The 13377-nt window shown below is 42.3% G+C and overlaps 1 protein-coding gene across 1 annotated transcript in view; it reads left to right on the plus strand.

Moving 5' to 3' along the window:
* The window catches only part of Arg2 (arginase 2), a 26193-nt gene continuing 12816 nt past the window's right edge, over positions 1-13377 (plus strand). Inside the window, exons 1-2 of the mRNA XM_028789827.1 lie at positions 1-208; positions 1060-1132. Of these exons, the coding sequence (XP_028645660.1) occupies positions 98-208; positions 1060-1132 (184 nt within the window). The 5' untranslated portion in view covers positions 1-97. The remainder of the gene's footprint in view (positions 209-1059; positions 1133-13377) is intronic.

Below are 13377 nucleotides of genomic sequence, written 5' to 3' on the forward strand. Positions count from 1 at the left end.
GCTAGGCGTAGCAGCGAAGCTGTGGGAGGCTGCACTCACTCGAGGTCCTGAGTTGCACCGAGCCGCTTCTCCTAGGGTGAGACCCTCCCTGCCAATCATGTTCCTGAGGTGCAGCGTCTCCCGTCTCCTCCACGGGCAAATTCCTTGCGTCCTGACGAGATCCGTCCACTCTGTAGCTATAGTCGGAGCCCCTTTCTCTCGGGGACAGGTGAGTGCTGCGACCCGAGCTGACGGGACATGAAGCCTAGAGAGTTTCCTGGGGCGGGGAGAGGGGGGAGGGAAAAAAAACGTGAGGAAGAGCTTGCTGGTTCCCATGCCGGGCACCTAGAGCGCACGTGGGATTTTCCCCGACCCAGATGGAGATGAGGGACTGATGGAAGGCAAGGGGTGAGAGAGGGCACGGGGCATCGAGAGGGAAGTGGGCATCGAGAAGGCTAGCATCTGCGGCCTCCAGGACGACGGAGAGGTGGGTATTTCCAGCTTGGAGTGATGAAGGGAAGGAAAAGGGAGAGGATTCCATGGAGGAGCTGGAGAAGGCAAAACCGGGATCGTTGGGAAATTGTTGGAGAGGAGGTTAAAGACTGTGACCGGGGATTAAGGCAGGCTTCAGGTTCTATTCTTCCAGAAAGAGCATTAACCTGGAGAGAAATAGACGCTGGTCTCTGCTGCTGCGGGAGGACCGGAGGGGCTTTGTTCTGCCTTCAATGAAAGAAACCTGCTGTCGCGGAGGGCGCACTCACTGATGGGAAGCTAGGTGCCGGGTCTAACCAGATACACACTCTCAGTCACCCGATCATAGCTCACTGAGCCCTGCTCTGATCCGGCTCTCAGTGAGGAACTCAGAAGGGTGATTTGCTTTCAAGAATAAAATCTTCCCTCGTCCATCCATTAAGCATTTAATGAAATGATCAGCCTTCTACAGTAGAAGTTTTGATGCTGTGAAAGGTTTGCAGAGGTATCTGTTAGGAACTCAGTGTAGCGCCGGAGATTTCTGTGTCAACGTGTTTCTGCTCCTTTCCTCACCTTCCCTTATGTCTGTGGGATTTGTATGATTCACAGAAAAAAAAAGGAGTGGAATATGGTCCGGCTGCCGTTCGAGAAGCTGGCTTGCTGAAGAGGCTTTCCATGTTGGGTAAGTGGTTGAATTTCCATGTTTGTTCGGGAAGGGGAAAAGACCTGTTCAGCATCTGATCTCTTATATCCTGAGGTATCAGCTTGGCACCTGTAAGTGGTTTGTCCCCATCTGGTATCCTTTGGATTCCTTCTGCAGAAAAACATCGATCAGGGAGTTTTCAGAGGAAGTCTTCTTGCAAATAGTGTTAGGGAAGTGAAACAGAGCAAAGTAGGTCCTGGAACAAGCCATCAGTGTATGGTGAGGGCAGCTAAGGATGCTAGCTAGCTCCAGCTTTAACTGCCCAGTTAACCTTTCCTGATTACATGGTAGCTTTTCTAACTGAGACTTGAGCGGCTTCTGAGTCATCTATCTCATGTGTTGCCTCTTCCCAAACCATTTCCTCTCTGGGGCTAACGGGTTTGTATTATTGTAACCCTGATGTAGATGAGTTTTTTTTTTTTTCCAAAACTACCTAGTTATGAAATCACTTGGGTGACTAGTTAAAAGCAGTTCCTAACCTCCTCCATGGAAGAGTTCTGACTCCTTGCAGATGAGGTAAGAGCTGGAGAGATCTGTGCATTTTTACAGGCATTCCTTGACGTCAGATTTGCAAGTTTCTGTGTTGTAATTAAGGTAGTGTTTAGACTTTTAGGACCAGAAGTAAATCAGACTCCGAGATACACACCATGTCTACAGTAGTGGAGAACTATTAGTACCAAGGCACCAGATTTTAATACCTCTTTGGTATCTGACCCAAATATGTCTAGCATGTCCCCCATTGTCACTAGGACCATTCACATATCTTTTCTGGTGCTGTGAATACAAATTTTACAGTCAATAGAAAACTTTGTCCACTCTTACTCTGAAACAGTTGCTGATCATGAGGCCATTCCAAGGGGCACTCATCTTTCAGAATCACGAATAATGAATCTAATGTGTCTCTTTTATGTGGAACCATGACAGGGAACCAAAAACAGAAGAATATAAGGATAGCCACAAAAGTCAAGTGGGTGACCAAGTGAGTTTGTTGAGATGGCTTACAGGGGAACAGGTGAGGGGCTACATTACTGAGAGCCTACCCTAGCTTGAGTACCAAAAGGACCGTAGTGGCCTGAACACTTTCAAATTAGCCTGGGTCAAATGTCAAAGGAGGGGTGGCCTTTGATAAGGTGGAGATTGTAATATCTTTGCAATGGCTTGAGTAATTAGACTATGGGTGTGAAATGGAAAAAAAGAAAAGACAGCAAGAAGAGCAGATTTTTGTTGTTGTTTGAGACATAGTCTCCCTAGGTATCCCTGGATGTCCTAGAACTTGCTATGGAGACCAGGCTGGCATTGAACTCGAAGAGATACAATTGGCTCTCCCTCCAAAGTGCTGGGATTAGAGGTGTGTGCCACCATGCCCAGGAGAAAAGCAGATCTGAAGATGAAATAAACTTGGTTTTGAACTTGATAGGTTTGAGAAACTTGTAAAAGGAAGGTGAGGGACTAGAACAAAGATGGAGAAGCAAGCATGGCTTTCTAGAGGAAGGTCAGAGTTGGGGCAGAGCTGTATGAAGTGGGGGAAGTTTAAGAGATAACAGAGCAGTTAAGAGCACTTGCTGCTTTAGTAGAGGACCCAGGTTTGGTTACCAGCACCTGCGTGGATGCTCACATCTGTAACTGTAGGGCATCCGATGCCCTCTTCAGATTGCCATGGGCATCAGGCCTCCACATGGTACACATACATGTGAGAGACTCCTGGGAGGCAGATATATAGGGATGGGGGCCATGGCTATCTAATAAAGATGGAGAATTTCCAAGATGGAAACTTCTATCTCTCCTGACTTGAGACAAAAGCCTGGCATCTTACAACAAATGCCTTGTAGGCTTTTGTCTCCTACCAGCAGGCACCCAGCTGACAGACTGGCTCAATAAGTTCAAACCCAGGTCGAGACTTGTCATACAACAACAACTGCTTGCCAACCAGCCACCCTCTCTTTCTATAAACTGACCAGCTCCTCAGAGACTGGAAAACTCTAGCCCTCAAGAAGAAAATGGATTTTCTGGTCCTTTTAGAGGGTCTTCTTCTCTGTGTCTCTGTGTAAATGTTAGTATGCATTTCCTAATCCCCAATAAACATCTTCCTTCTACTGCTGATGGTGTCTGTTCCTGTTGGCAGTGTTTGAGATTGCTCTGCTGTAACCTGTTGCATTCAAGATTTTTTTTCCTGCTTCTTAAATTCTTTAGCTGGCAGAAAACAAACCTAGTCAAGACCCCTAAACTGTATCCATGTGCACACATACATACAGATATGTATGTGTGTATATATGCAGATATGTATGTATGTATACACATACATATATAAAATGTGATCGTCACCTGGGTCTGCCATAATGAACAAATGCCAGAGACACATCAGTTGAAGGTTTGCAGATTAGAGGATCTCTCAGGAACAGGACCAATCAAGGGGGAGAAAAAGAAAGCAAGCAGCTGTATGATAAGAAACCCAGCAAAATAAAGGCAGGCAGATCCCTGGGCTGGAGCATGGAAGTTTCAGTGGAATGGTGAGAGGGAGCCGGGCTAAGCTATCACTGTCATACAGCTCAGCTCACGCCTCGCCTCCTGAGGTTCTCTTACCTCTGCTTTCATGGAATTCATGGATCTCTGTTCTCAGCCTTAAAATCTCTAATGTCTAAACGACTACCTCAGGCTCTCCATCAGCAGTTTCTTGCATTAGCAAAACAGACTCCTCTTCTGCTATCTGAAGAAGTGCCAAGTGGAGTCAAGAAGAAATGTCTTAGGGAAAATAATGTGAGCTTTGTGATGAGGGACCAGAAAACCCCCAAGCAGCTTCTCGAGTTCCAGCACCTGTGGCCTACCAACACTGCCCAGTTCTTTTGTACGGCAGCCTCAGGGACCTGTGGCTTCTTCACTATCAAAACTGAGTCACATGACCACAATTCCAAAGTGAGACTTCAAAGGTGTAATTTAGGCTTGCTGCTATTTCTAAGCACAGAACACTCTTTCTACTTGTGATGGCAAAGGGGGCAGATTTCCATGGTGCTTAGAGCTTCAGGGGAATCTGGAACAGATTGAGCCTCGAAGGCTTGACACAGCAGTGCCTCTTCCTCTCTCAGGTTTTTCAGTTTCCATATTCCACCTTGGTGTTTCTTTTTGTTTGTTTGTTTTATTTTGTTTTGTTTTTTTTATTTTTTTATTTTTATTATTTATTTATTTATTTATTTATTTATTTATTTATTTATTTTGGTTTTTCGAGACAGGGTTTCTCTTATAGCCCGGGCTGTCCTGGAACTCACTCTGTAGACCAGGCTGGCCTCAAACTCAGAAATCCACCTGCCTCTGCCTCCCAAGTGTTGGGATTAAAGGCGTGCGCCACTACCGCCAGGCCTTAAATTCTTTAGCTGGCAGAAAACAAACCTAGTCAAGACCCCTAAACTGTATCCATATGCACACATACAAGCAGATATGTATGTGTGTATATATGCAGATATGTATGTATGTATACACATACATATATAAAATGTGATTGTCACCTGGGTCTGCCATAATGAACAAATGCCAGAGACACATCAGTTGAAGGTTTGCAGATTAGAGGATCTCACAGGAACAGGACCAATCAAGGGGGAGAGAAGGCCAGGAGAGAGTGAAGTATTGACCTAGAGGAGAACATTTTGGGGGAAAAAAAGAAAGCAAGCAGCTGTATGATAAGAAACCCAGCAAAATAAAGGTTTTTTTAAGCCTTGTTTTTTTATTCCAGTTAAGCTGTGGCCATTTGACTTACGTTCCACCAAGGGAAGCATGCATAGCAAATTTTGATTTGAAATTCCAGAAGGGACTTCGACAATACGATTACCTTCACTGGATCATTCTGAATTTTGTGTGTCATTATTCCTGGCAAGCATTTAAACTAGACTTTTTTTTTTTTTTAATTGGTATCTTACTATATAACCCTGGTGATGGGGACTCCAGGGTGGCCTCAGACTTACGGCAATCCTCTGCCTTTGCCTCCCTAGCCCTAGGCTTACAGGTCAGTGTCACTATGCTTGGCTTTAGACTTAGATTTTTAAAGATTCTCTTTAATGATTCTAGGGAAGTCTCAGATTCGGTAAGTTGTTTTTCTGCTTAGGCAGGTTTCTGTTGTTTGTCATTAATAAGCTATTTTATAAGCAGCAGTGAGAAACCGTGGGCTGTGAAAACCTTGATTTCGAATTTTGATCTTCTGCTTCCCTCCCGTTTTTACACAGTCTGGTTTGGTTTGTTTTGTCTTGTTTTTAAATGCAGCTCCCTCCCCCTTTTACACAATCTGGTTTGTTTTGTTTTGTCTTGTTTTTTAATGCAGCTTCCTAGTTTAGTTTCCTTGGCCTTTAATCTTGGAGTGCATCTTAATTCTTTTTCAGCAACTTCCTGTTATGGTGCTCTGATTTCTGAACTGTCACAGTCCTTAATGTGACCTCTGGGAACAGCAGTCTAAAGTCTTGGTTGGCTTACAGATATTAAGTTCTCAATAAATGGACCTATTGTGACTTGAATTTTTTTCATTCTGTTTTTATTGTGGTGGTGGTGGTTATAGGACTATAGACCCATCAAAACACATTGAATTTAAAATGTGAATTAATAGGGGGTTGGAGAGATGGCTCAGCGGTTAAGAGCACTGACTGCTCTTCCAGAAGTCCTGAGTTCAATTCCCAGCAACCACATGATGGCTCACAACCATCTGTAATGAGATCTGATGCCCTCTTCTGGTGTGTCTGAAGACAGCTACAGTGTATTCATATACATAAAATAAATAAATAAATTTAAAAAAAATGTGAATTAATATAAAGTATGCCTCAAATCTGTTTTGAGAAAATTTCAACATCTTCAGGTTTCTCTCCTCCCTCCCTCCCTCCCTCCCTCCCTCCCTCCCTCCCTCCCTCCCTCTCTCTTCCTCTTTGTTTCTTTCAGTAGCTATCATTATGTATCCCAAGCTGGCCTCAAGTCCACAGCTCTGCAGCCTTAGCCTCCTGGGTTATGGAGTTACGGGGTGTGGCACTGTGCCCAGCTTAGGTCTATTTCTCTCTCTTTTTCTATTCTTTCTTTCTTGTTTTGTTTTTGTTTTCCAAGACAGGGTTTCTCTATGTAGCCCTGGCTGTCCTGGAACTCACTGAGCTCTGCCTGCCTCTGCCTCCCAAATAGTGGGATTAAAGGCATGCGCCCCATCGGCTTGGTAGGTTTTTTTGTTTGTTTGTTTGTTTGTTTTTGTTTTTCAAGACAGGGTTTCTCTGTGTAGCCCTGGCTGTCCTGGAACTCACTCTGTAGACCAGGCTGGCCTCGAACTCAGAAATCCGCCTGCCTCTGCCTCCCAAGTGCTGGGATTAAAGGCGTGTGCCACCACCACCTGGATGGTTTATTTTTCTTAAGAGCCGCTTTTAGGCACTAAAACTATGAGCTGTTCATGGGGACACACATCTTTAACTTGGAGGTAGGGGCAAGTGGATCTTTGTGAGTTTGAGGCCATTCTGGTCTACGTATAGGTTATAGGGCTAGCTAGCAAGATCCTGTCTCAAAACAAAAATATGAGTGTATTCACTTATTGATTGATAATTTATGTACAGAGTGGTATAATGTGCATATTTGTGTTAGAGTGCTAGATTTAACACTAGTGGACAAAATTAATTCTTGTTAACAATGCCCTAATGAAGTGTGATGGGAAATAGAAATGGAAAGCACGGAAATATGTCAGGTGGCCATGTACAGAGTAAATGGAAGCTAGGGCTAGGGACAGCAAAGGTTGGAGATGGGTAAGCACAGACCTTAGATAGATGTCACTGAAAAAGCAGCTGAGTCAGCAAACCTGGGAAGGAAGAAAAGAAGTCTGAGCAAATTTCAGACAGGGAAAACAGCACATCCAAAGACCCTGAATCGGGTCTAGATTATGAATGGAACCCATTCCCAAGCCCTAGCCAAGGTTGCTATGTTCAAAGTGGTGAGCATTCTACTCCAGGTTTTTAGTGTCTTCAAAAGATAGTTCCCAGGAAAATATTGTTATTTGACATTTCTAGTAGTTTTTAGAATGCTCTATTTACAAGGTTGATCTTTATTTAACTAATACAAGTCAACAGGGAAAAAGAATAATCTTTTATAAATGATTTCAGGACAACTGGATACCCACGTACAAAAATAAAATTTATAAAAAGATTCTCCCTCGTAGCGTTTATCAAAATTCCTAATTCAGGCTGGAGAGGTGGCTCACTGGCTAAAAGCACTGGTTGTTCCTGCAGAGGACTGGGGTTTGGTTCCCTGCACCCACATGCATCTCCATACTGTGGTTCCAGTTCCAGGAGATCAAACATACTTCTGACATTCAAGGGTACCAGGCACGCACGTGGTGCATATACATGCATATACACAGGCACTCACTCATGTACATACAATAAAAATAAGCCTTACTTTTTTTTTTAAGCAACTGGGTATTTACCAAAGTTCTAAATTTAATGTAAAGTTATAAAACTGTAGAAGCAGCCATGTGAACGTTTGTGGATTTGGGTTAGACTAGACTGTAGTTTCTTAGCTATCTTACTCGGTCACCAAAATCGCATATGACAGAAATGAAAATAGATCACATGGATTTTATCAAAATTGAAACCATGAGCCTTGAAGACATTATGCTATGATGGAAGGGAGATATAAAAGGCCACTGACTGGCTCCGTTACGTGTGAAATGTCTAGAGTGGGTGGATCTGGGCACTAAGTAACTTAGTCGTTCCTAAGGGCTGAGGAAATAGGACATGACTGAAAATGGGTTTAGGCTTTGAGGGGGAAGGTAACTGAAGCTGTTCTAGAATTAGATAGTACTGACATTTTTACAACTTGGGGAATAACATGTTTAAAAAAATTACTGAATTCTAGGAATGAATTTCATGGCATATAAATTGTATCCCTAGCAAACTGCTGTGACTGGAAAGAAAGTATGGAACTTGTGCACTGCAAGTTTCATTATATGCCCTTTGCTTTACAAACATCGTAAACTATTGTGTTTTTGCATAGACTTTATAAATCTTGTCTGCTGATATCTAGATCTTAGGCTACCAACTTACATTCTCTAGTTTTGGGGAAAAAGAGACAATTCTACCTTGAAAAAAAAAGATGAAATTAATGTCTTTGGGATGCTGTTTGAATAACACTTGGATACTTTGGGACAAAAATTGGTTACTAGATTGTATCAGTAGCAAATAGTGAATTGCTATCAGTGAAGGAGCAGAGTGGGAGTGTAGTCACTCCTTTATATAAAAAAGACAGCCTGCCTTTGCAGTCAGGAAGCAAAAGCAACTGTCACAGAGCAATAAGCATAATTTTGCATAGGTCTGGATGTGGGGTTGGGGTAAGTGATTGACATGAGCTTCTTTAAAATTAAAGTTTTGGAATCTGCTTTGTCAGTTACATCATTTGGACACATCTTTGAAAAACCAAATGTCAGAAAATTGGCTTTATACTTTCTTTGCTGATTGTGTCAGTCCATTTTGTATTGCTTTAATAGAATACCTGAGGCTGAATGACGTATAATAAACAGAAATTTATTGGCTCTAGGTGTAGCAGCTCTGGAGTCCATGATTAAGAGACTACATTTAGTGATGCCCAAGTTTACTGTATCCTAACATGGCTGAAAGCATCACAGGAATCAATTTATAGCCTCATGATCTCTTGTAATTAGCATTAATCTGTGTATGAGGAAGCCCACATGATTTATCTGTGTGTGAGGAAGCCCACATGATCTATCTGCATGCACACTTCCCACTAAGACCATTTCCCAGCACTGGTGCATGAATTAAGTTTTCAGCTCATGATTTTTGAGAGGGCACATTCAAAACCCTAGCAAGACTCTAGCACAAACCAAAATACCACATTACTCTGGACCTGTCTGAGCCACACTGCCTTGTGGGATGAGTCATCTGTCCTGAGGAAGTAGAAGCTGAGGCCTGAGAAATAGTCTTTTTAGGCTTCCCTCCTCTCAGTTACACCTTGGATGTCACTATTGGTGATTTATTTCATTCTTTAAAAAAAACAACAGCTTTTGTTTACTTATTTTTATTGTATGTGTTTTGCCTGTATATATGTATGTATGTATTGCACCATCTGGGTGCCTGGTGCCCTCAGAGGCTAGAAGAGGACATTGGATCCCCTGGAGCTGGGAATCTAAGTTGTGTCCTTTGAAAGAGCACCAAGTGCTCTTAACTACTGAGCCATTTTCTAGCCCTTTTAAAAACACATGTGTTTTGTTGTTGTTTTTTGGTTTTTTCGAGACAGGGTTTCTCTGTGTAGTCCTGGCTGTCCTGGAACTCACTCTGTAGACCAGGTTTGGCCTCGAACTCAGAAATCCGCCTGCCTCTGCCTCCTGAATGCTGGGATTAAAGGCGTGCACCACCACCGTCCAGCACTTAAAAACACATTTTAAATTATGTGTTTATGCACAGTGTGCATATACAAGTCAGGAGATTGTACAGTCTAGTAGGCATAGTGGTACATACCCGTAAACCCAGCCAGTACTTAGGAAACTGATGTAGAATCCAGGTTGGCCTATATAGTGAGATCTTTTCTCAGAAAACAAATAAATACACATGGTCTTCAACATCAACGTCCTCTGAATTCTTGCCCCACTTCCTGTGATGGCTCCTGGTCTGTAATCTCAAGCCCCTGCTTCACCAACTCAGATAAAAACTCTCTCAAGTTTTCTTTGTCATCTCCCAAATTTGTTGTATTAACAAGAGCCAGTTTTTCCTTTACTATCATCAAAGTCTGCATCCAATCCCTGGATTGGGTAGCTAGCATAACACATAAGAGCCTGAGATGTCAGCAGCTGGGGAAAAATTAATTTCACTTTCAAGCAAACAATCTGGAGGTGCAGAACTGGTTTGGTGGCTCTGTGCCTCAGATCTAGATCCTTAACTTGTGCTGCTGCCAAGGCTCCTACTTAATTATCGTAAACTCATTTCTGGGAGTAGGATAGTCAAATGGACAAAGGGAGAACTTTTCCTTTTCTAAGAAGCTATGGCAGGACAATGTTCTCCATGTACCTGTTGGCTGGTGCTGGTTACATGGTCACATCCCATTTCTAGGAAAGCTGATGAGTTTAGTTTATTCTAACAGGTTTATTCCAGAGAAAAATCTTTGTGGATGGAAGGCCAGCCTCTACCATGTTATTTCCTGATCTATATTAGGACTTAAAGTTTTTCCATTTGTGACTCTTTTTAACATGATAATTTTTCCCTTGCTTTGGGACAAGGTTTCTTTGTGTAATCCTGGCTGTTCTGGAACTCACTATGTAGACCAGGATGGCCTCAAATCTGGAATCCTGCCTTGCCTCCTAAGTGCTGGGACTAAAGGCATGTCATACCACCCTGCTCACCTGAGAAATTTTTAATCAATTCTATATGTATAGGTATACAAATCAAATATTTTATTATCATCATAAATTAGTACACATTTTTAACATTTATTAAAGACAATAGCAAATCCATATACTAATGAGATGGATGTGTTTAGTTTTATATGCAGAATTAAATCTTGAACCAGGTATGCTGGCTTACACCTACAAATAGGGTTTAAGAGGCTAAAACAAGAGAATTATTACAAGTTCGAGGCCATCAAGGGACATAGTGAGTTCTAGGCAAATCTGGGCACAGATGTAAGACTGTATTTAAAAAAATAAATCTTGGCTGAATATAGTTATTGTCAATGTTCTTCAGAGTTGATTGATATTTATTGATTTTATTCTATAGTCAACTTTGAAAATGCTCCTTCACGTAAAATATGTAATACAAACCAGAAGAAATGTTTGGGGCTATTTCAGAGCCCCCAATCCAAGCCAAAATTCATGTAATAAGTTAGAAAAAAATTAACTTTCCTTATATGAATGGATGTTTTGCTTGCATGTGTGGATTGCACCATGCGTGTGCCTGATGCCTGAGGAGGTCACAAGAGAACACTGGATCCCCTGGAACTGAAGTTACAGACAGTTGTGAGATGCCATGTGGGTGCTGGGCATCGTAGCTAGGTCTTTTGCAAAAGCAGTAAGTACTTTTAACCCCTTACTCATCTCTCTAGGCCCCCATGTGATTTTTTAAAAAAATAAATCTCAAGTCAGCAACTCAAACAGCAAGTGTATTTATTTTTTATCTTTTAATGATTTCATTTATTTACTGTATGTCTCTCCCTGTTAGGCTCTTCTTGCCCAAAGTTGTTTCATGAAATGACGCAGGCATATGATAAACAAGTTTTGGGAAGTTTTAGGTTACAACATTAGTTTCAAAGAAAGCACAAGAGGAAGGGTGGAGAGAAAACCCAGAAAGATGTCTCATGTGACCTGTATTTCCCTTGGCCTGCCACCTTACTTGTTACTATGTTAATTCTTGTTACTATTTAAACACAATTTGCAGGAAGGGCTTAGAAAGTCACTGTCCTTTGATAGCACTCCTCTGTGACTTCTGGTGACAGGGCTGGGGCTCTTGCCCCAGAGTATTTGCTTATAGTTTCAGACCATGAATCCTAAGTCATTATTAGGCCCAAACATTTCTTTTTAAATGTAGAGTCTGCTTATGTAGTCCTGGCTGTCCTGCAACTGTTACATAGACCATGTGGCTTCAAACTAGAGCTGGAACTCAAGAGACACACCATCATGCCTGGCTCAAATATATGTTTACTAATTAAAACAGGGGCCATTACAGTCAATACATTTTTTGACCCAGTGAAATAAGTTTGTTCTGCAGATAAAGAGCTACTGCTCTGGGATTTAACAAAGTCCTGGAAAGCACTGTTTGCATTCTGCTGGTTACATTAAAGGCTGTCAGAATGATTTAAGAGATCTGATGGTGAGAGGTCAGATGAGCTTGGTGGATGTGACAGGACTTCATTGCCCAGTTAGTTCAGCCTTTGAAGCACTGGCTTTGTGATATGTAGTGACAGGTTGTTCTGGAGAGCTGGTCCCTTTCTGTGAGCAATATCTGCTGTAGGTATTGCAATTTGTGGTGTACCTCATAGGTTTGAAAGGGCCTTCTCCATGCCTTTTTCTGTTCCTGCTGTCTTGAACCTGGGGAGATCTATCCTTAGACACACAAGAGCAAAGCCCTAGGTATGACAAAGCCAAAAACCAGGTCCCTGAATCACTGCACAAATGAAAGTCTGCTGTTTACCTGGATGGTAAACAAATACGACTGTATTTGAAGTATGTTTTGAGTAGTTAGCTGCAGCAACTTAGCCTATTCCACCTCATAATCTTGTATTATGCATAAAGGCCTTCAATAATAAATTGTCAGGTTTGAGGAGTAACATGGGAGCCTATACCATTAGATTCATTTTTTTTTCCAAAGAATTTCTACTGTCTATAAGGGAGGGGGAAAATGCACAGCAAGACAGTATTGATACATATTGTACTTGCAGAGGGCCATTCCTTGACTCAGGCAGTCAGCATCCCTACTCTTGACCTGGTACTTACATTGTGAATATTAAAGGGCCGAGTTAGAGAGGTAGTTACACCTTTTCAAGATCGAATCCCCTTCAGGGTCTGCCTCCTAGTGTTGTGGAAACCAAGGCAGAGCTTGTCAGGTTTTCATAGCCAGACTCATGTTGACATGTAAATTATCAAAATTGCATGCAGCTGGCATAATTAGATTGAGAAATAGCCCTCCCAACATGCACCATCAGGAAGCCCTTGTGGGTATGTGAGGCACCTGGGAAGTAAGCAGGAAAACAAGAAAGCTGTTTGGTGAGGAGACAGTGAGTAGTGGGTAATCTCTCTAAAGACAAAACAGAAAGATTTCTTTTATGTGTACCAGTGGTTTGCCTGCATGTCTGGTACTCACAGAGATCAAAAGAGGCATTAGATCCTTTAGAACTAGAGTTATAGACAGTTGTGAGCTACCATGTGGGTGCTGGGAATTGAACCCAGGTCTTCTGGAAGGGCAGCCAGTGCTATTTACCACTGGGGCATCTATCCAGTCCTCTAGAGCTGGTAATCTGAGAGTCCACATTCACACATAAGTGAATCTGTTGAACTACCTCCAGCAGCTGATTGGTGTCGGATCAAATCCGGGGTCATGTGCATGCTAAGCAATTGTTCTAACCCAGAGTTACAGCTTAGCTACAACATGAGTTGCACATTTAATGACCAAAATCCTCCCATAAAATGCAGTCTCTCTTCCTTGGAGTACTGCTGTAAGATTGGCAGATTCCTTGTAAACCTTGTGCGGCTCCTTTCTGGTTAAGTGCATTTAAGTGAGAGAATACTG

The sequence above is a fragment of the Grammomys surdaster genome, unplaced genomic scaffold (assembly GCF_004785775.1).
Source record: "Grammomys surdaster isolate TR1022 unplaced genomic scaffold, NIH_TR_1.0 127, whole genome shotgun sequence".
In the NCBI taxonomy this organism is placed as follows: domain Eukaryota; kingdom Metazoa; phylum Chordata; class Mammalia; order Rodentia; family Muridae; genus Grammomys; species Grammomys surdaster.